This window comes from Puma concolor, chromosome C1 (genome assembly GCF_028749965.1).
Source record: "Puma concolor isolate L17-30 chromosome C1, mPumCon1.1.hap2, whole genome shotgun sequence".
Taxonomy (NCBI): Eukaryota; Metazoa; Chordata; class Mammalia; order Carnivora; family Felidae; genus Puma; species Puma concolor.
Genome location: NC_141674.1, coordinates 202,251,467 through 202,271,351, shown reverse-complemented (window position 1 = coordinate 202,271,351; position 19,885 = coordinate 202,251,467). Strand labels below are relative to the sequence as shown.

Here is a 19,885-nt window from a genome sequence, read left to right as displayed (position 1 = left end):
ACTTGCCTGGGGTGCTGAATGCAGCAGCAGCGGCGGCGGCGGCGGCGGCGGCGGCGGCAGCGGAGACAGCTGAGAGCCTTCTCCGCTCCAGGAATCTTGTTTCCATTCCTCGGACGGTCAGCTCACCGCCCCGCCACCTCCCTTCCAGCACCACCCCTTTGGGAATTGAGCCAGGGGGGCAGCAGTCGCGGCGGCGGGTGCTGAGCAACGGCGGAAGACGAGACAACACCTGGCAGCAGCCTGGAATCTGATTTGCTTCCTCTCGCCTTTTATAAGAGATATATTTATATACGGTTTTGAGGAGTCGCGAGGACCAAGACGGAGCCAAGTGCTGGCTGTCTCCCACCTCGGCCACACGGCTTCGTTTCCCCCTCCCCACCTGCAACTGGCACCGCAAACAAGCCTTACCTCGTTGCATCTGCGAGGAGGTAGCAACAGCGAGCCCAACCAGCCGGAGGCAGCGGAGAGGAGGGAGGGGCGTGTGTGTGTGTGGGGGGACAGAGAGCCGGCCGAGGCCGCCCTTGGGGGGGGGTAGTGGGGGCAGAGCTGCCGTGAAGACCCGGCAGCCGCCCTCCTCCACCCCCACCCCTCCAGAAGCACTCTTGCCTGATTGAGAACCGAATTGTTATTCTTCCACTAGTTTTATTTCATTTTTTTATTGCCCCCCCTCCTCACTCCCCAGCCGCCCCCACCCCAACGCCTGCCTCGCCTCTGGTTGCATGGCAGCGCTGCCCGGGCGCGGGGGCTCAGAGCCGGCCCCCAGGGAAGGAGGAGGAGGAGGAGGAGGATCATGAAGCCGGGAGTCGCGGCCGCGCCGGACGGCGAGCAGCAGCCAGAGGACGAGCCAGAGCAGCCCCCGCCCCGGAGACACCGGGACGCCGACCAGCGTTCACTGCCGCCGCCACAGCAGCATCAGCGGCCGCGGGCAGACTCGGAGCAAGAGGAGGAGGGCGACAACGGCCCAGAAGAGGAAGAGGAAGAGGAAGAGAAGGCGAGGCCACTCACCCTCCCGGATCTGCCCTTCTCCCGGCCCTTGCCCCTCGCCCGAAGGGACCTTTGATGGAGCCAAGGGGAAGGGGCCGCGGATTTACAGACTACCGCAGGGGTGGGCTGGGGGCTGAGATCATGTAACTACTCCTTCCTCCTGTCTCTTCCCAAACGCCCCTTTTCTCTACCCCTTCTCTCTGCTCCACTGCCTCCCGTCCCCTACACACACACCCTTCCTCTAGCCAGGATCTTCATGCTCAGGAAGGAAGCGGATCTGCAAGGGTTAAACGATCTTTCCTCTCCCCCCCATTTCTTTCCCCCTCCCCAGCCCATTATGTTCCCACTTCTATTCTCCTAATTGGCTTTTCCCTCTTTTGCGCAACCCTTTGGCTGCGGAGGCAAAGCACAAGCCCCTTGCCCAATTTCACCTGCAATCCCTCCTCCCCGCCCCCTCACCACCCCCCCCCCCCCCATCCAACTGCTCTCTTAAAAGCAACTCTGGTGCTTCTGGGGATTAATTGCCCCAGTTTTCTGCCCAGGAGAATTAAAACTTCTCCCAACCTCCTCTCCCTCCCCACCTTACACTCCACCCACCCCTCACAACCGATCACCTGCTACCTGAGGAAAACTATTTCTCTCTGCACATGCAGTACTCAATTTTTCACTGGGCTGGCTTGCCCTAAGCCCAGCTCAGTCCACTCTAAATTTGATTTATAATCTTCCCCACCCTTTTATACAAAAGAAAAGAGATTTCCCATTGCCTAGGAATTTGAGAAGAACCTAACAATCTTCTCCTGGGAAACTTTCTAACAACTAGACCTTGATCTCAAGGCCCAAACAGCCCTTCCTCAACATTTTTTAAAACCCCCCTTCCCCTCCCAGTGCCCCAGTCACAGGCAAAAAGGAGACACCCTGAGCAAAGCTAAGGCTGGTGGGAGGGAGGAAAGAAAACCTTTTTTGTTGTTGTCAGGCTTTCCAGGGAGAGTTCAAAATCAGTGACTCACAGTTCTAAGTCCTGGGGGCAATTGATTTGCTACTTGGAGGGGGTGTAAGAGGAGCCAGTGAGAAAGCAGATCCCCCCCCCCATAACACAGCTTTGCTGTGGACCCCCCACCCCCACCCCAAACCATTCTACTATCTTCCTCTGAAAAGACTCCAGCTGCCCCTCCCGGGCTCTCTGCTTCCACTGGGCACATGCTGATGCCCCTGAGTGGACTCTTCTGGTGGTGGTGCTGCTGCTGTGCCCGCTCCTGCTGTGGATTGTGCGCCCCGGCTCCCCAGATGTTGCGCCACCAGGGTCTCCTCAAGTGCCGCTGCCGCATGCTCTTCAATGACCTGAAGGTTTTCCTACTGCGGCGCCCCCCTCCAGCGCCCCTGCCCATGCACGGAGACCCCCAGCCCCCCAGCTTGGCGGCCAACAACAACACCCTTCCGGCTCTAGGTGCCGGGGGGTGGGCAGGCTGGAGGGGCCCTCGAGAAGGGGTGGGCAGGGAGACCACTCCTCTGCCACCTCCACCACCTTTGCCACCTTCTTCTGTGGAAGATGACTGGGGTGGCCCAGCCACAGAGCCACCTGCCTCGCTGCTCAGCAGTGCCTCCTCAGATGACTTCTGTAAGGGGAAGGCTGAGGATTGCTACTCACTGGGCAGCAGCCTGGACAGTGGCATGAGGACCCCGCTCTGCCGCATCTGCTTCCAGGGGCCGGAACAGGTGAGACCCCTTTTCCCTTTTCCTGCTGCCTTATGGTGTCCTCAGGTCTTGCAGATAAGTACTCACCTGCTTGCCCTCGGGAACGATTGTGCCGTCTCTAAGGGCTCCTCAGTGATGTTTCTTTTGGTTAAGTTTGTCCAAAAGGTGTCTGGTTCCCAGCAGAGCCTGTTTGGTGGCTGAGTTGTACCCCAGTTTTTGCATTTTCCTTCCAATGCTAGTGTCTCCAATTCCATCCCAAAACTCCATAACCATCCTCAGAATAGACGATTCAGAAGTCAAAAGTGATGAAATGAAGGAACGTGGTGGTACATTCATGCTTGTAGCCGAGATATCTTTTTATCTGATTTGTTGTTTGCTGACATTCCCCCCAGCCCGTTTTCAGTCCCAGATTTAAACTTCTTCCCTCTTTGGAGGGACATGTGCAGACATCTTGTCCTCTTTCCCTTATTCTCACAGACTGAAACACAACAAGCCTGACCCTATTCTTTCACTTTGAACTCCCCCCTCCCATATTACATTGACACCCTCAGGAGTATGTTTTAGCCACTGAGGAGGAAATGGAGAGAGATTCTAGGTCCAAGAAGACTCTACAATTTGCTAAGACACTTCTTGGCAGACTCAAGGTTTTCCTAGTTTGAAAGCAAATAGGTAAGCAGGTTGAGAGTGAGTTGAAGGGATATGGAGAAGGAAGAAAGGGAACCTTGTCATATCTACTCCTTTTCTCAGGCCTGAAGCACATCAACTTAGAATGTCCCTTAAACTCTCCCCATCCAGGATAGGGGATGCCAACTATCATCATGAGCCAATCTTGCTAAGTCTGAAGGTCCTCCCTACCCCATTCACTCAAATTTTCAGACAGACTCATGCCAGCCCTTCCAGCTCCACTTCCAATCTAGTGTTTTCTAGAGGCTGGAGATAGCAGGTGGACATTCTCCCAAAGTCATGAGTTGTGGCAACACTTACCACAGAATCCCAGACGGAAAAGACTCACCTGAAAATTTGACCTAGTTAGTGATGCTGGAGAAGGAACATTCAGTCGCACCTTGGTCAGGGTTGTGTGGTTGCTCAGCCACTTTTTCAGTAGTTTCCCAGAAGTGGAGGGAAGACTTCTGGGTGTTTCCTGAGCAAGAGGCAGAGCATCAGGATGCCATGCCAGTGATCCTGAGTGGCTCTGGCTCTTTCTGAAGGCTTGCTCTCTGAGAGATAGGCTTAGCTGACAATTTCATTCATTTCACCTTTGCTCTGAATGGGCAACACACTTCTGGGACAGATGATGACTGGGGTCCCTACTTGGGCAGTATGAAAGGAGGTGATGTGGATCTCAGTGAATAAATGTTTCTAAGGGGCTGAGGGTTGGGTTCCTTCTTCTTGTGACGAGGCTTGCCTGGAGTCCCCAATGAAGTCCTGCCCAGAGCTGAGGACTCTGTTAGGTGAGAAGGTCCAGGGTGCCTGCTCAGTGCCTTTCTTCCAGCCCTTCTCTCCACTTCCATTGGTGGGCCTCCAGCAGAGGCACAGAGTGGAGGGGCTTGGCTGGCAGCAAGAATGGGCCTTACTGTGGGATGCTCCTGCTCAGCATTCTGCCCCAATCAGGAGCCTCATCTTTTCCAAAAGGAAGAATTATTTAGCTTCCTAACTCCTTAAGCTGTTTCTTTCTTCTCCCATATGGGTTGGCTTAGGTCTACATGTCACCGAGGCTGCTGGAAGTGTGGCTTCTGGCAAAAACAACCTTGTCTCTAGAAACCGGCAGGACTTGGAGCCTTTTCTGGATGATATTTCACCTGCTGTGTGAACTTCCTCAAATTGCTTTATGCCTTGGGGCCCCTTTTCCAACTTCTGTGATTTAGAGGCACCTTTATCTGTCCTCCTTTTTTCCTTATAAGTCTGTTAGGAGGATTCAGAAGATAATGAGCCTGAAAACATCTTGAGAAGGATTAAAATATAATGGCAGGTATTTTGATCATGGGAAAGCAGTATTTTGTTGAAGAAAGAAGAAGAAAAGGATCATTAGGGCTATTGTGAAATACCCTCACGTGATACAGGGTCTAGGCAGAGGTTAGGAGTTTCCTTTCTTCTTCATTATTTTTATGGTGTGTCATAAATAAAGCATTGAATTAAAACACTAACACAATAAAGGAATGAGCTCTATTATTATGTGCAAGGAATAGGGGGGTCATGTTAGCACATTAAGACTGGATTCGGTCAAGCACTTGCTGCACACGATGATGATATTTTGGGGGTTTGCATTATTTGTGCAAGGGCCAAGAGATTTTAATGAGATTGTGCTCTCATAGTAATAAGAGGAGCATGTGTTAGATATGAACACATTTTCCCACTTTTACTTGTTTTTCTTCACAGGATATCAGTGAGGAAGAGTGACAAAAGGGAGATGGGGAAAACTCTTTAGAGTAGGAAGAGAAAAAGACAGAAAGTAAAGAGCTGAGATGTCAGTATTTCATTTTCTGTTCAGGAAGCAAGCTATCCAGCAACTGTCCACATGTGGCTGTAAGGGGAGGGCAGTCTGCAATCTCAGTGGCTGAATGTCTTGGTCTTTTCTTTGCCCAAACAAAGGAACCAAAGAGCTCCCTGGTCATTTGCCACTACTCCAAGGGCTAAAAGACTGCCCTAAATGAAGATTTGGTCTCTTCCTGATAAGGGTTTGTAATGTATGGGGTAAGGGGCGACTGGAGGAGCCAGCCAGTTCTACTTTTGCACATACCTATAATGGACTTTACACTCATTTGTTCATGCATTCTTTTACCTAAAAAATGTTTGTTGGGAACCTACAGTGTGCCAGATGCTGTTCCAGGCACTGAGTATCCAGTCATGAACAAAATAGGTGAGGTCTCTTCTCTTCTAAAGGTGACATTCTAGTGGAGATGCAGGAATAGACCAGTAACCTAGTAGATAAATAAAGCTATTTCAGATGGTGTTGAGTACTATGGTGAGAGTCAAATAGGAGAATGACTTAGACAAAAATGAAAGGGAGGGTTTGAGAAAGAAGCATCAACATTAGAAAGAGTGATCAGAGACAGCCTTCCCAAGAATGTGCCATCCGAGCTGGCCCTACATGATGAGAAGGAGGCACTGATGCATAGGCCTGGGGGAAAAGCACTCAAGGTGGAGGAAATAGCAAGTTCAAAGACCTGAGTGCGAACAAGCTTAGCATGTTTGAGAACCAGAAGAGAGGACAGGAAGAGGCAGATGGAGGGTGTGTGTGAACAAATGCTTTGAAAGCCAACTTGGCTCCATGCTCACAAGCTGACTGAGTAGCCACCCTCCTCTTCCCAGCCATTCATTTAGGTTGGACAGGGGTCAAGGATACATGGAAGTGTGGGACAAGAGCCCAGCTGGCAGCTCTTTACTCTCTGTTTCTGACTGAAACTGCACTGGTTCACTTCGATGGACCATGGTGGATCAGCTGAGATCTCTGAAGCCAGATGGCCCCAGTTCAAGGCATGAACAAGTAGGACAGCCTCTCTCCGCTTCAGGTTCTTCCTCTGTAAAACAGGGATAATAATGATAGTCCTCAATTGATGGTCATTCTGAGCATCAGATCAGTCAACACAGAGCCATGCTGTCACAGTGTTTTGTTGTTATTATGTCAGAGGCAAGACAGTGCTCCTTCTGCCTCATTTAAAAGGAAAAGTGTGCCCCATTTCCCAGTCTAGTCCCTAGCAGGACTGCTGTGATTGTGGTCTGGTGTGATAGTAGATTGCTTCCTGTGCACTCACAATCCTCTAGGTTCAGAGTGCTGCTTCTCTATTTCCATCATCAAAAGTCTCTATTAAGTAAGTGCCTACCTATGCCTGCTGCTCTGGCAAGCAGTGTCTGGAGACACAGGGCAGATGTGGCCCTGCCCTCTGGGAGTTTCACAATCTAACCCAGACATCACAGAAGCTGATAGGGATCAAGAACACAGACAGTGGGTCACAGGGGAATTATAGTAATATTGGATACAAGAAAGAGATGTGTGCTTAAAAGTGGCTAGTGTGTGGGGTGCCTTTTCAGAGAGACAAGTGGAGGAATGTGCTACCTTTCCCCCAATTAGTCAGAGAAGGCTTCTCTGTTTCTGCTGAAGACCAAGTGAGAAGAAATAGATGTAGGATGAGTTTAGACAGCTGGAAGCAGAAAAGCTGTGAGACACATGGATACCTCAACAAAGAGGTGAAACCATCTCCTAGGTGGAGTCAGCTGTGGAACACCTAGAGGTTGCTACAAGGATGAAATCCATCATGGCAGTGGTGGTGGTGGGGGGGGGTGGGCACCTGCTTTGGACCTAATGGAAAAATGGAAATGAGTCTGGAAGAGATTAACCTGCTTGGCCTGCCTCCCTTATTCTTCCTGGGGTTGGCTTCCCTAGAGCTCCACATTGAGAAGGGGCAAGAGTAGTGTGAAATATTTCAGTGTTTTAGGTCCTGGGGTAGTAAGAGAAGAGGTTTGCAGTGCTCAGGGGAAACTGGAGACCCAAAGATGCATTAAGAACCTTGGGAATGGAGATCAAGGAGAGAATTTTAGGAGAGACCCATAGAGTATATTATTTTTCTTAGTGTTCTGGTTCGATTTTACACTGTGTGTGTGTGTGTGTGTGTGTGTGTGTGTATGATTATTTAATTAGTATCAGTCTCCACAGATAACAGGCCCATCCCTAACATTTATTGACTGTAGAGCAATAGTATAGGTGGGGGCTCACATACCATAAGCCAAAGTATTTAAAAGTCGTAAGTCCAGCTAACAAACTGTTAAATAAAATGAATTTTATCTTCCTATCTTGGCAAATAAAATGTCAAAACAACCTGGAAGACAGCTTTGAATTTAGAATTATTGGATTCCTTAGAATTCTGTGCTAGCCAAATGGGGGTACCTGGCCCTTCGTCTACAGGCCACTTGGATTCTCTTTCCTCTGCTGGCTACATCTTGCACCAGGATCAGCTTTTCTCACACATGCGTGGACTCTACAGCTGGCTTACCCAAGCTCTGTCCGTCCTAACCCTAAACAGTTTTCCCTTGCCCCTCTCCTTTTGAACCTGAGGAAGAGAAACCTGAATGCTCTGGAAGCAGGCTCATGTCTGAATACACAGGGATTCCAGGGTCCCAGGTAATTGGAGCATGTTCTAGAAGACGGGTATAGTTCCTTGACCTCACAGACTTCCTATGCAAAGGTTGCAGCTGAAAAAGGGCCAGAGTGGGGCCTTCTATAGCAAGGGGCCCTCTTGCCTGGGTCTAGGAGAAGCACTGCAAAGGGATTGTAAGACCCCTAGAAGCAGCGACTTGTGTGTGTTTTCACATCATTGGGTCATCAGCTCCCAAATTACTGCCTGGCACCTGTTTCACACTCAGTAAACTTTTGTTGAATGAATGAGTTTCTAGAGCTCATCCAGTGGGCAGCTCCACAGGGAGGGGGACTGAGGAGAAGAGACTATCAAGGAGAAAAATATTTGCTGGCATCAGGTGCTGAATGTGTGCTATGCAGAAAGGGCAGAACTGTTCTGTGGAATCACAAATGGCAGTGCCTTGGCCAGTGATGAAATCTTCAGGGAAGCCAACTTGGGCTTAATATTAGAAAGAACTTTCTATCAAAGCTGTCCCAAGATAGTATAGGCTGCCTTAGAAAGGGGCTCAAGTGGGGGACTGGAACTAGTGACCCTCAAGATCCTTCCTGGGCTTGAAAGTTGAGGTTCATTACAATGAGATTGCTTGAGGGCCCAGAAACATTTAAAAAATTTTTTTTAAATGTTTATTTATTGTTTAGAGAGACAGACAAAGCGTGAGTGAGGAAGGGGCAGAGAGAGAGGGAGACACAGAATCCGAAGCAGGTCCAGGCCCTGAGCTATCAACTCAGAGCCCCAAACAGGGCTCTAACTCAAGAATCTCGAGATCATGACCTAAGCCAAAGTCGAGGTTTAACTGACTGAGCCACCCAGGCACCCCTCCCAGAAACATTTTAATCTAAGCGGAGAGAGATGAACTTGCATCCTTTTTCAATTCAAGGGGTCATCTTGTCCCCATATCTAATGCTAGTGTACATGGCATGTACAGATGTGCCTTCAGCAAAGATCACAAAGAATAGTCTCTGTCCTGTGTTCATGGAAATCCCAAGTTGTTGGCGATCATGAATTTATACCTGGCACATATCACAGTAGGAAAGCAGCATGTCATGAATGATAGGCAACAGATGCCAACATGGAGCTAAGGATGCAACACCATCCCAGAAAAGGGGAAGCCCAGTTAACCCCTTCCCAGAGTCATGAGAGGGCTGTTTTCATTTTTCCATCTTGGATCTTCCATGGTAGTTTTTCCATTCCTACTTCGGCTAGTCTTGGTCCTGTTTAAACTGAAAGCTCCAAGGACCCACCCAGGGTTCTCACCAGTGCACTCTCATTCTTTACTAGGAGATGATGTAAGGATGCTCAACCTCCACCATCACATCCCTGGCTGCTTTCCAAATTTAGCTATCTATTGTTTTTACATGCACATACACGCACACACATGCATGGGACTAAAGCACTGAATGCACCTGTCTCACCTTCACAGGAAGAATTAGGGATTGGAGGAAAGGAGGCACCTGGTGTCTTGACAGGTGTGGAGTGATTCTCACCTCAATTGTCTGTAGATCCTTTACCTGGTGTTCACTTTAGAGTCATGCTTCTTCACTTGCCAGCCTGCCTCTGCTTGTGATGGGTTGGTTAATTTATTGGGTGGGGCTTCTAGCTGAGCCCCTCCCCACCAGAAATATACTTAATAAAGCTGGTAGGGCAGGAGTAAAATAAGGATTTCTAAAGAGCCTGGGAGGAGAAAGGCCAGATACTGGAACTCTCTTTCTCTCTCTCCTCCCCACCCCCCAACCACCGCCATCCTCTTTTCCAGCTGGTATGTTGGAGAAGCCCAGCTGTGGCCTGTGAGTTGGGGGAGGGGGAGCTGGTTCAAAGGGGGAGGGGCTACTCGAAAGAGTGTGGGAATGAGCGAGCTTCTTCTTGTTTGCTGGGAAGGAAGCCAAGTTGGAAGTGAGCCCGGATGTAAAGGAGCTGGCAAGTGAATACTGTGTGGCCTGAGTTGCACACCATCCCCCTACCGAGTGTATCAATGTGAGATGCAGTCTAAGTGTGCATATTGCCTATAGTACACATTTGATACCTCCCTCTGCATATGTTAAAAGTAAAAATGGGGTGCACATGGGACTGGCTACCTCATAACAAAATAGGCAAAATTGAATTAGTTACAATTTGAGTTCCGGTAGATGCAAACTGTCAGAGAAAAAGAGGATTCACAAATATAGGCTCTAACTCCATGATTCAAGCCCTCGAGGGGGGATACACAGGTCCCAGTTTTGGACCTAGCTCATTGCTCTCATGAGGATTTCCCCAGGTTCCTGCTTAGAGATGTTGAGGTGGACAGATCAAATTAGTTTCCTTCTTTATGGAATGGTCACTTTGGATGTGGTGGAAGTGAATCAACATCAGTTTCTGCAAAAGAAGCCTCTCATAGCCACCCATAGTGGCCTGTATGACTATGCATGCAGTAGGAGCTCAATATTTGTTGATCCCTTGGTCTCTTTCCTGGCACATGTTCATTCCAGATTCATAGTGCTATCTTTGGTCCCTAGTGTATGCATGGTAGAAGGTATATTTGTCTTTGTGTGTGTGTGTGTGTGTACATGTGCACATATGTGTATGTGACTGTATGCAAGTTAAAATGCCAGGCAAAAGGGATATGGATGCTGTCTTGAGACCCCCTCCACCCCATCCAATCTCCTTTTTAGATCCTATAATGACAAATAGTGATGATTCTTTTTCTAGTAATCATAGTGATCACTGTCCTGGCTTGAGTCCACTTGGCCAGGAGCAGACCTTTTCTTATTCTATTGCTGAATGATGAGAGGAACACAGGCTTTGAAGTCAGAAAGACATAAATTTAAATACCAATTTCGACCCTACCCAGCTGAGTGATCTTGGGCAACTTACTTAACCTCCCTGGACTTTGCTTTCATCGTTTATAAAGCAGGAATACAATACTCAACTTGAATACTCATCATAAATAGTGGCCATGCTGTATTAAAGTTTTAGGAACATAGCAGCTGTTCATTAAATGGGAGCCATCTATACCTCCATTCTGTCAATGTGGCTCAGAGACCTGGAGTGGGGCCCCAAGATCACACTGTTGCCTTTCCTACTACTCTCTCTTACTACAGCCTTAAAAAATCAGATGCTGTAAGTAAAGCTGTACTTTGACCACACAGTAACCCCCCAGCTGTTTTTGTGCCTGACATCAGGGATCCAGTTCAGATCAGTGTTCAGATCCAGTGTGTCTGTTTAGCTGACTTTTTGCCTCTGTATTGCCTCACTCAGTTCAACCCCTCTGCTCTCCTGCTCAGGTCTCTCATCCCCAACATAGTTGTCTTTATCTATCTCCATCACCACTATGTTCCTGACAGATCTTTATTAAGCAGTACTCTCTTCTTGGCAGGAACTGTGCAGAAAGACACTTTCCTGGACTCTGAGTCCCTAGAGGCCAGGAGCAGACTCTGCACGCAGAGGAGCATGTAGAGGAAGTGGCAGAAGAAATGCTTGCCCAACTTGTGACAGAATGGTGTTTGCCTTCAGGGTCATCCTTAGACTAGTGTTTCTGAAAGCCTGGGATGAGATGGTACCCCCGACAGACACAATGTTAAATAATGTTGGTCGTCAAGTGAGAACGTTGTTCTCTTTTCAGTTTGTTTTCATGCCTTATGATTATGTCTAGGAGAAAATCTCACTGGAGTGATAATATGTCTTTAACACCTTTTTAACACTTGTCAGTCTTCTTTGCAAACAAAGAGAACTCATCAGCCTTAGAGTCCTTGGACATACAGTAATATCTAGCTAGAATTTGTTAATCTTGTTTTGTTTGCAGTTGTGTGCATCTGTTCTGTTTTTTATTAATCGACTATTTTGAAAAGCAGTTCTAGGTTTGAAGCAAAACTGGGCTGCAAGTACAGAGTTCTCATGTACTCCCTCCTTGTGAACCCCCCAACCCAACCTCATCTTGTATTAGAGTGGTGATTCGTTATAATGGATGAACTAACACTGACACATCATTATCACTCAAGGTTCATAGTTTACATCGGGCTTCATTCTTGGTGTCGTACGTTTGAAGGGTTTTGACAAATGGATAGTGGCATGTATCTACCCTATCATTATAGTTTTACTGACTTAAAAATCCCCTGTGCTTCACCCATTCATCTTTTTGCTCCCACCCTCGGATTCCTGACAATATAGCCTGGCCTCTTCCAGAATGTCATATAGTTGGAATTATACAATGTGTAGCCTTTTATGACTGGCTCCTTTCACTTAGTAATATGCATTTACAGTTCCTCCATGTCTTTTTGTACCCCGATAGTGCGGTTTTTTTTTTAGCACTGAATAATATTCTATCGTAGAGACACAGCTTGTCTATTCCTTCTTGGGTAAATGACATCAGTTTTTTATTTATGGTAGTGACAAAAGTCTTTTTTGGAAATAAATTTATTGAAGTAAAAATGTAAGATAGAGAAACATGTTAAGTATGAAGTAAATAATAGGATAGATGGTACATGCATATGTTAAAAAGTGTATGCAACTGAAGTTTATGTGATACGGTTCTGGGATGTACACTTTATAATAGTTCCGAAACATTTGTGGATACCAAGAAGTGCTTCAAGAAGGGGGAAAATGCAGAGTTGGGTCATGCACATTCCATGGCATCCTGGAATCTGCATTTTCAACAGCTGTTTTTGACAATTCTAAAGTAGGTGATTCAGGAATACTGTGTGTTAGGCAGCAGTTTGGAGGGGCAATAAAATGGGAAGGAGAGATAACTTCCAGCAGACCTGAGGTTCTAAGACATACAAGGAGCAGGGAGCTGGGCACTGGAGGGGCAGGGAGGGCACAGGGCCACGTGACCAAGAAGGAAATGACATGTGTCACTCAGGGCAGAGGCAGGAAGGGATATATCTTGCGTCTCTCTCTTTCCCTGCTTCCTTCATCTGAGAGCTATATGTTTCAGACGGGATAGACACACGATGGAAACACTAACCCACATGGGATTGTAACACGAGGGAGATGGAAACTTTGATTGTGTTAAGATGCTGAGACTCAGAGCTTTGTCTGCTGCCCAGCTAATGTTAAATTCCCTGGCTAATACAACCATTAATTCCTACCTCTGAATTATGTTCAGAGAGTATTCCTGAGTCAAGTCAAATCAGGGGACTCCGTAGGGAAGTCCGAGGGTCTCAAAGCAAGCCAATAGAAAGTGCACAGCTTGCCGCCCCATAGCTCACTGAGGCCCCACAACAACATGCGTCAGTTCACGAATAACACGCCACTTTTGCCTATAGCTCATTGGCTGGGTCTAGACACATGACTCTACCTAATAGCAGTAGGGATGGGGACTGTCATCCTCCTGGGTGCCTGTAAAGAGAGGAAACTCAGATGTAGTGAGTTCTAGAAGTCCCCCTCAACAGTATTAGTACCTCCCTCTTAGGGTTGTGAGAAAGGTAAATGAAAGAATGAAAGGTAAATGAAAGAAAGGTAAATGAAAGAAAGTCTTCTGTCTGTACCATGGAGCAAATAAAAGAAATACTTCATAGCACTCTGCTGCAAGAATTTGAGTAGACAACACTTACCGCAGTGCATGAAGGGGCTCCCCATAAACACGGGAAAGAATATGAAAGGTAAATGAAAGCATGCAGAACACGGCTTGACCCACAGTAAGCACTCAGGAAATGCTAGTAGTTTTATTATCATCTTCTCAGTTCTACAAGGAGGAAATTGTGCCCAGAAATATCCAAGCCCCTACTAGTTCTGCTCTTCTCTTCATGCCATATCAGGTGGGGGAGCTGTACCTGGGGCTGGCATACCAATTTCCCCACCACCAATAGCCGTCTGCTTAGAATGAACTTAGAACTGGAACTTAAAGACCCAATCAGGGAAAGAATTTGGAAAATAGGAGAATGAAGACTGTTCCAGGCATAGGAACAATGGAAGCAAGGAATCAGAGATGCTTTTGCAGAAAATTGGCAGGGTGGATAAGAACATGGCATCTACATAGCCAAGCAGAACATTTTTCAAATCTCACTGTTGCTGTGCGGTCACTGTGTGACCTTGAGCAAATCATTTACAGGCCCAGAATCTTCATTTCCTCTGCTATAGAATGGGAATGATAATAACAGTATCTGTTTAGAGATTGCTGTGAGGCTCAAATGATATAACACATGTGAAACTCTTGGCACAGTGTGGAATGAAAACATACGATAAATTTAAAAATGTCCAATAAACATTAGCTCTTGATGCTGTTATCTGATCTCACTGACTCTCTATTGTCTTCTTCAAACTTTCTTTGAGAATTTCTGCCTTGGCGTGTGTGTGTGCGTGTGTGTGTGTGTGTGTGCGTGTGTGTGTGTCTGCCTGTGGCTGCTGATCTCAGGAGATGCTTCCAAGACATCATAGGGGTAGATGAAGCTAAATATACCAAAGCACTGCTGGTAGACTAAGTAAAAATTATCTCACAGATATACATACTTTCCCCCCAAATGTGTGGAAGCCATTGTGATGAACAAAATCAAAAGCATCCTTCACTTTAGTGTAGTGTCTTGTCAATAAGTATATTCTCCATCAGTAGATACTCAAACTACAATTCTGGTCACTTGAGGGCTTGTGAAACTTTAAGCATTAAAATGGATCTAAATTGAGGGATATTCTACAAAACAACCAGCCAGTAATTTCCAAAAGTGTCAAGGTTATGAGGAATGAAGAACAATGAGGGAAATGTCCCAGATTAGAGGAGTCTAAGAAGATAATGATATTTAAATACAATGTGTGATTCGAATTAGATTCTGTACCAGTTAAAGGACATTAGTGGGATAGGTGGTGACACTTGCATAAAGTGTGTAAACCAGTAAGCAGTATTGTATCAACATTAAGTTCCTCGTTTTGGTCATTGTACTATGATACATGTTAACCTTTCGGGAAGCTGGTTGAAGGGTCAATGGGAACTCTTTGTGCTGTTTTGACAAGTTCTTAGATTAATCTGAAATTATTGAAAAATAAAAAGTTAAAAAATAAAAATAATTTAAATGGAGATGGTTACTCATACGTGGAAAAATTGGGAATTACTAGTACCAAAAAAAGACCATGGGTTACAAAAACCTTGTTTAGAATTTGGGCTCTAGAACTTCCTAGCTGTGGATTTCAGGCAAATCATTAAGATCCTTTGAACTTCAGTGTCTTCTGTCTGTACCATGGAGCAAATAAAAGAAATACTTCATAGCACTGCTGCAAGAATTTGAGTAGACAACACTTACCGCAGTGCATGAAGGGGCTCCCCATAAACACGTGCTCTCTGTCTGGTCTCTCCTTCCACCTCTATCCAGGGAGGATGATAAACATGCCTTGCACATTTCCCTGGTTATAAGTACTGTGTGCTAAGTGCTTTGAGATTGACAAGGTGATGCCTGAGCTGTGAAAGTGTTGAGTGGGCAATGAAGTTTTCCCAATATGGGATCTTAAGCATATAAACAGAGTTAATAACCATCAGCAAAAACAGCGTTGGCCATTATGCAGTGTTCTTTAGCAGTTTTTAACCTAACACCCCAAAAGGAGCTCTTTGGCACACTGAGTGAGTGTGGGTTGTATATTTTGATACATCCTGTGGCGATCCCTCCAGGAGCTGAAGAATTAAGCCTCCATGTAGCAATGTGCTACTTTATAAAAGAAAGCTTTCTAGTACTGGGGCGCTGAGTTATTCAATGTGTTTAGAAAACAGCTGCCCAAACCAGGCAGCTGCAGGTGAATGAGAGCAGGTGTGCGTGGGAGTGCAAAGGTGTCCACTCCTGTTGGGTGCATGTTTGTGGGAGTGAGCGAGAACAACAAGGAGGGGAGGGAGTGGGGGTGTGTGTGCACGTGGAATACAACTAATTCAGAAGAAAAAGACATTTGAAGGTGTTGATCCTTTGGCTCTTCCAGCCTTTTGCACACCTTTGTTCCAGAGAGAGCCCAGAGTGTCTAGTCTTTGCAAAGTCAGTGGTGACGTTTTACATAATACACACTGCCTTGTCTCTTGCTTTGAACACCCATTAAGTGCTTCCTAGAAAAAAAAATTAGTTTGGGACTTTGGACAAGTATATAATACAACTTCAAAGGTTCTTCCTCTACCCCACCCCAAAAAAAAAACCACATAGAGAGAGGTTCTTCATGATTTAAATTAATTTTCGTCTTTCCTATGAATGTAAAGGAAGTAAAAAAGTGTTTATCTGACATGATAACTGGAATTTGTTTCCAAAAAATCTAGTGACTATAGATGATACAAGACTGATCATATGTTTGGAAGTGCTGAAATTGGGTGATGGGTTCATTCTACTATTTTCTCTACTTAAAGCTTTTTCATTACATTATATTTTGTTTATATTTATATGTATTATAATTATGTATATTTTATATATTTTCTCTACTTTTATGTGTGATTGAAACTTTCTATAATAAAAAATTGACATATTATTTGCTATAAAAAGACAATTTTTTAATTTTTTATGTAAACAATTTTAATGTTTATTTTTGAGACAGAGAGAGAGCACAAGCAAGGGAGAGGCAGAGAGAGAGGGAGACACAGAATTCGAAATAAGCTGCAGGCTCTGAGGTGTCAGCACAGAGCTCAACGCAGGGTTTGAACCCATGAACCATGAGATCATGACCTGAGGTAAAGCCAGATGCTTAACCAGTTGAGCTACCCAGGCACCCCCAAAAGACAATTATTTTTATTTTTATTTATTTTAAAGAGAGTGGCAGAGAGAGAGGGAGAGAGAGAATTCCAAGCAGGCTCTGTGCTAATAGCTTAATCCCATGCCCTTGGGATCATGACCTGAGCCAAAATCAAGAGTCGGATGCTCAATTAACTGAACCACCCAGGTGCCCTTAAAAAGACAATTTTTAAAAGGTTTTACAAAAGAGGAGATGGAGTTACCTGAGGGTGGACAAGATAGCTTTGGGCACAATAATGCTGGGGACCCAAGTCAAAGATAGACAGAACTTGAGTGTGTCCTACTGGGCACTTCATCAGTCTTTCACATTGAGGGGAATAAATTTGATGACCTCTTAAGGGATCTTCCATCCCCAAAGGTCATGATTTGAAGATGAAAATGTCCTGATGTCCATTTCCTTTCTGGTCCACCTGGTCTGGTGGCAGCAAAAGGATCAGTGTGACCATTGACTCAGCAGACAGTGACTGAACACAGCTGGGTTGTGACCATGACTGAACACAAGCCAGGTGCTGGAATGTGGAGATAAGATGGGGAGCTCAGAGTCTAGGAGATGTCACAAGATGACATGATGATTTCCTCGACCCAGGGTTGCATCCATTGTGCTTGCTGAATGACTGCATAGGACAGGTGACTAGTGATGCCTGAGAAAACTGGACAAGCACTGCCAGACATGCTAATCTTCAAGTGGCCAAATAGGGATGAGAAGGAAGAATTCTCCCAGTGGAAGTGTATGACAAAGTATAGCAATACAAGACCTACCTCATTCTCCTCATTAGAAACAGATTCCTTTCCACTTGGCCTCATCCTCTCTCCCTCTCATTGCTTTTCAAATTGCCCTGCTATGTTTTAAGACCCAGTATAGCTTTCCTCAGAGAGCTGGGCAGATTAAAGTGTGGGCAGGGTGCAGAGAGGGGAGGGGTGAGTTTACTCCTCTCTAGCAATTACTCTCAATGCTGGCTTCTCTGGGCTTGGTTCTAATGACCTTTCTGTAATAAGAGCCTTGTGGTCTGGCGGTGCTTGGGAGCCACCTGCCTGGGAATAGTAATGCCACAGAAATTTGCATGGTTAATTGAACTCAGTTTTTATCTGGGAAGCTTCAGGAGAGCCTGGAAGGACTCTTGGGGTCCAGGAGCTTCCTTATCCTATAACACATGCAGAGGCACTAGCTCATATTCCTGTGGTAAGGAGGGACAAGCAGACAATATTTTCCTAATTTTTAGAATTGAGAAACTAGGATCCAGAGAGGTGAGGTGTTGTGTTCAAGATGGAAGGCAAATCCTTAAGCTGGAGTCTCCTCTTTTCAGACTGGGAAATACCAGTAAATATCTTAGAGCCTCTTTCAGCCATAAAAGTATTTATTCATTCACTTCCTAACACACTCCTCTATTGCATTAAAGTGTTAATTTACCAGAACATTTGGAGTATGGAAAAGATTAGGGAGGGAGCATGGGCAAGAATAGGGTATTCCAAGCAGAAGTAGGAGGTTTTCCAAAAACTTGGAGGGTGGAAAGGAGTGCCACCCCCAGGAGGAATGGAAAAGCCCAGTTCTCTTCAAGACATAAACATTCACTCATCTTCCTTTCTTTGCGCTCTCTGGGTGGTGAGGTTGGGTCTGCCTTCCACGGACATTGACTGCAGAAACTGTGAATCTTGCTTAGCTTGACTTATCTGTACCTGTCCTGGCCTAGTCCAGCCTGGCTCCCACCAGGAAGCTGCCTCACTTAGCCCACTTGAGGAGGAGGACACAGGGGTCCCCCCATTGTGGGTGGCCACCATGGCAACCACCACTTCAGGTTGCTGGAGAGTGCAGCAGGTTGACAAAAGGGGTGTAGAGCCCAAGAACTACAAACATGTGGAGGTCTGTGTTTCACTGTGGTTGGTAGACAGTGTCTCTTTCAAGGTCCAGGCACATTTACCTCTTAGCCTTCTAACCTACAGGCCATTTTTGGCCAGAGAGTCAAAAAAATGTCATTGATATAGCCCGGCCCCTTAGTTTTCCAGACCTTCAGTATCTCTGGCTCTCCCATTTCTCTGTGCTTGCTCATATCTGTGGAGATCAGGGAGACACAGAACCAGGGTACTATGTTTGCCTATCTTTTTTCCTTTTTAAGTAATTATTTTTTTTGAGAGAGAGAGAGAGTGCACGTGTTCACATGACTGGGGGAGAGGCAGAAGGAGAGAGAATCTTAAGCTGGCTCCACACCCAGTGTGGGGCCTGACTCCGGACATGATCGCATGAACCAAGAGATCATGACCTGAGCTGAAACCAAGAGTTGGACACTTAACTTACTGAGTCACCCAGGTGCCCCTCTTTTTTCCTTTTTAAATTGTCATTCCCCAGTTGTCATCAGCATTATTGCTACCTATGTACATGCTACAAAATGTGAATAGGTTTTGTTGCTTGTAGAAGAGTATGTTGGGAGAAAGGGAGGTCCTGTCAATTTTGAGATGAAAGGAATCAACGCCCAAAGAGGTTACAAAGATGTTTCTTTGCTACTGTTCTGTACACACACTGAGCCAGGAGTAGGTAGTATAGCCACGAACAAAACAGACAAGGCCTCAACTCTCATAGAACCTGCAGTCTAGAGGTGAAGTCTGGTGGAATTATAGGCCCCTGGTCATGCTAGTGGTCCTGGTAGGCCCTGGCCATCCTGGGCAAACGCTCTAGCTTCTTTTGGCACAGTTCTGTTTATAGCTCTTGCCTTCCCTCTGCTGACAGGCCTTCGTCCTCTCCTGGATAATGCAAATGTCTTGATCAACTTTCTAGTCTCTTCCCCACTGCATTTCTGCTTCAAATATGCACGTTTTTTGTTTTTTGTTTTTTGTTTTTTTTTTGCATTTGGCAATGTCTGGCATGAAGCAGAACTACCAGGGGTAGCAGCAATCTCTGTTTTATGCCTATTGTTGCTCTGTAAACTCTCCAAACTCTGAGCAAATAATTAAAGGTGAGGTAAGTGTGATGACGGAACTTCAGTTGTTATATTCCAGGAACATACTATGTTGTTCCAGGAACAACAAAACTATGAAATAGAGATTACCATCCTTTGCTCCCCTTATGGATGTGGAGGCAGACTCAGAAAGGTCTTGTATCTATGTTGGTTTGTAGGGCTGGAGTTTAGATTCTGGGCTCCTGGCTCCTAGTCCAGTGCTCATTCCACTATTTAATTAAAAATAATTAAATCCAGCAGTTATTTGTTAAGCAGCTATGATGTGCCAGGCACATCCTGCCAACCTTAGGAATGTAGAGAAAGAAACATGGTTCCTTCTGTTAGTGGCCTTTCAGAGGGATAAGTATGTGAGGGAATTGTCGCAATAACAATGATGGAGAGATATTCTAGTTACAACGTAGGAAGAAAAGAGGGAAGGGTCAATTCTGCCTGAGTGAATCAGGTGGGTGGCCTCACAGGCAAGGACCTCCAGCTG

The 19,885-nt window shown here is 46.0% G+C and overlaps 1 protein-coding gene across 2 annotated transcripts in view; it reads left to right on the top strand.

The window, feature by feature from the left end:
• The first annotated feature begins 2,172 nt into the window (after positions 1-2,172).
• Positions 2,173-19,885, top strand: part of MARCHF4 (membrane associated ring-CH-type finger 4) — a 108,185-nt gene continuing 90,472 nt past the window's right edge. For both annotated transcript variants that reach the window (XM_086719578.1, XM_025912309.2), the window contains exon 1: positions 2,173-2,697. In XM_086719578.1, coding sequence (XP_086575704.1) covers positions 2,182-2,697 — 516 coding nt within the window. In that variant the 5' untranslated portion in view covers positions 2,173-2,181. The remainder of the gene's footprint in view (positions 2,698-19,885) is intronic.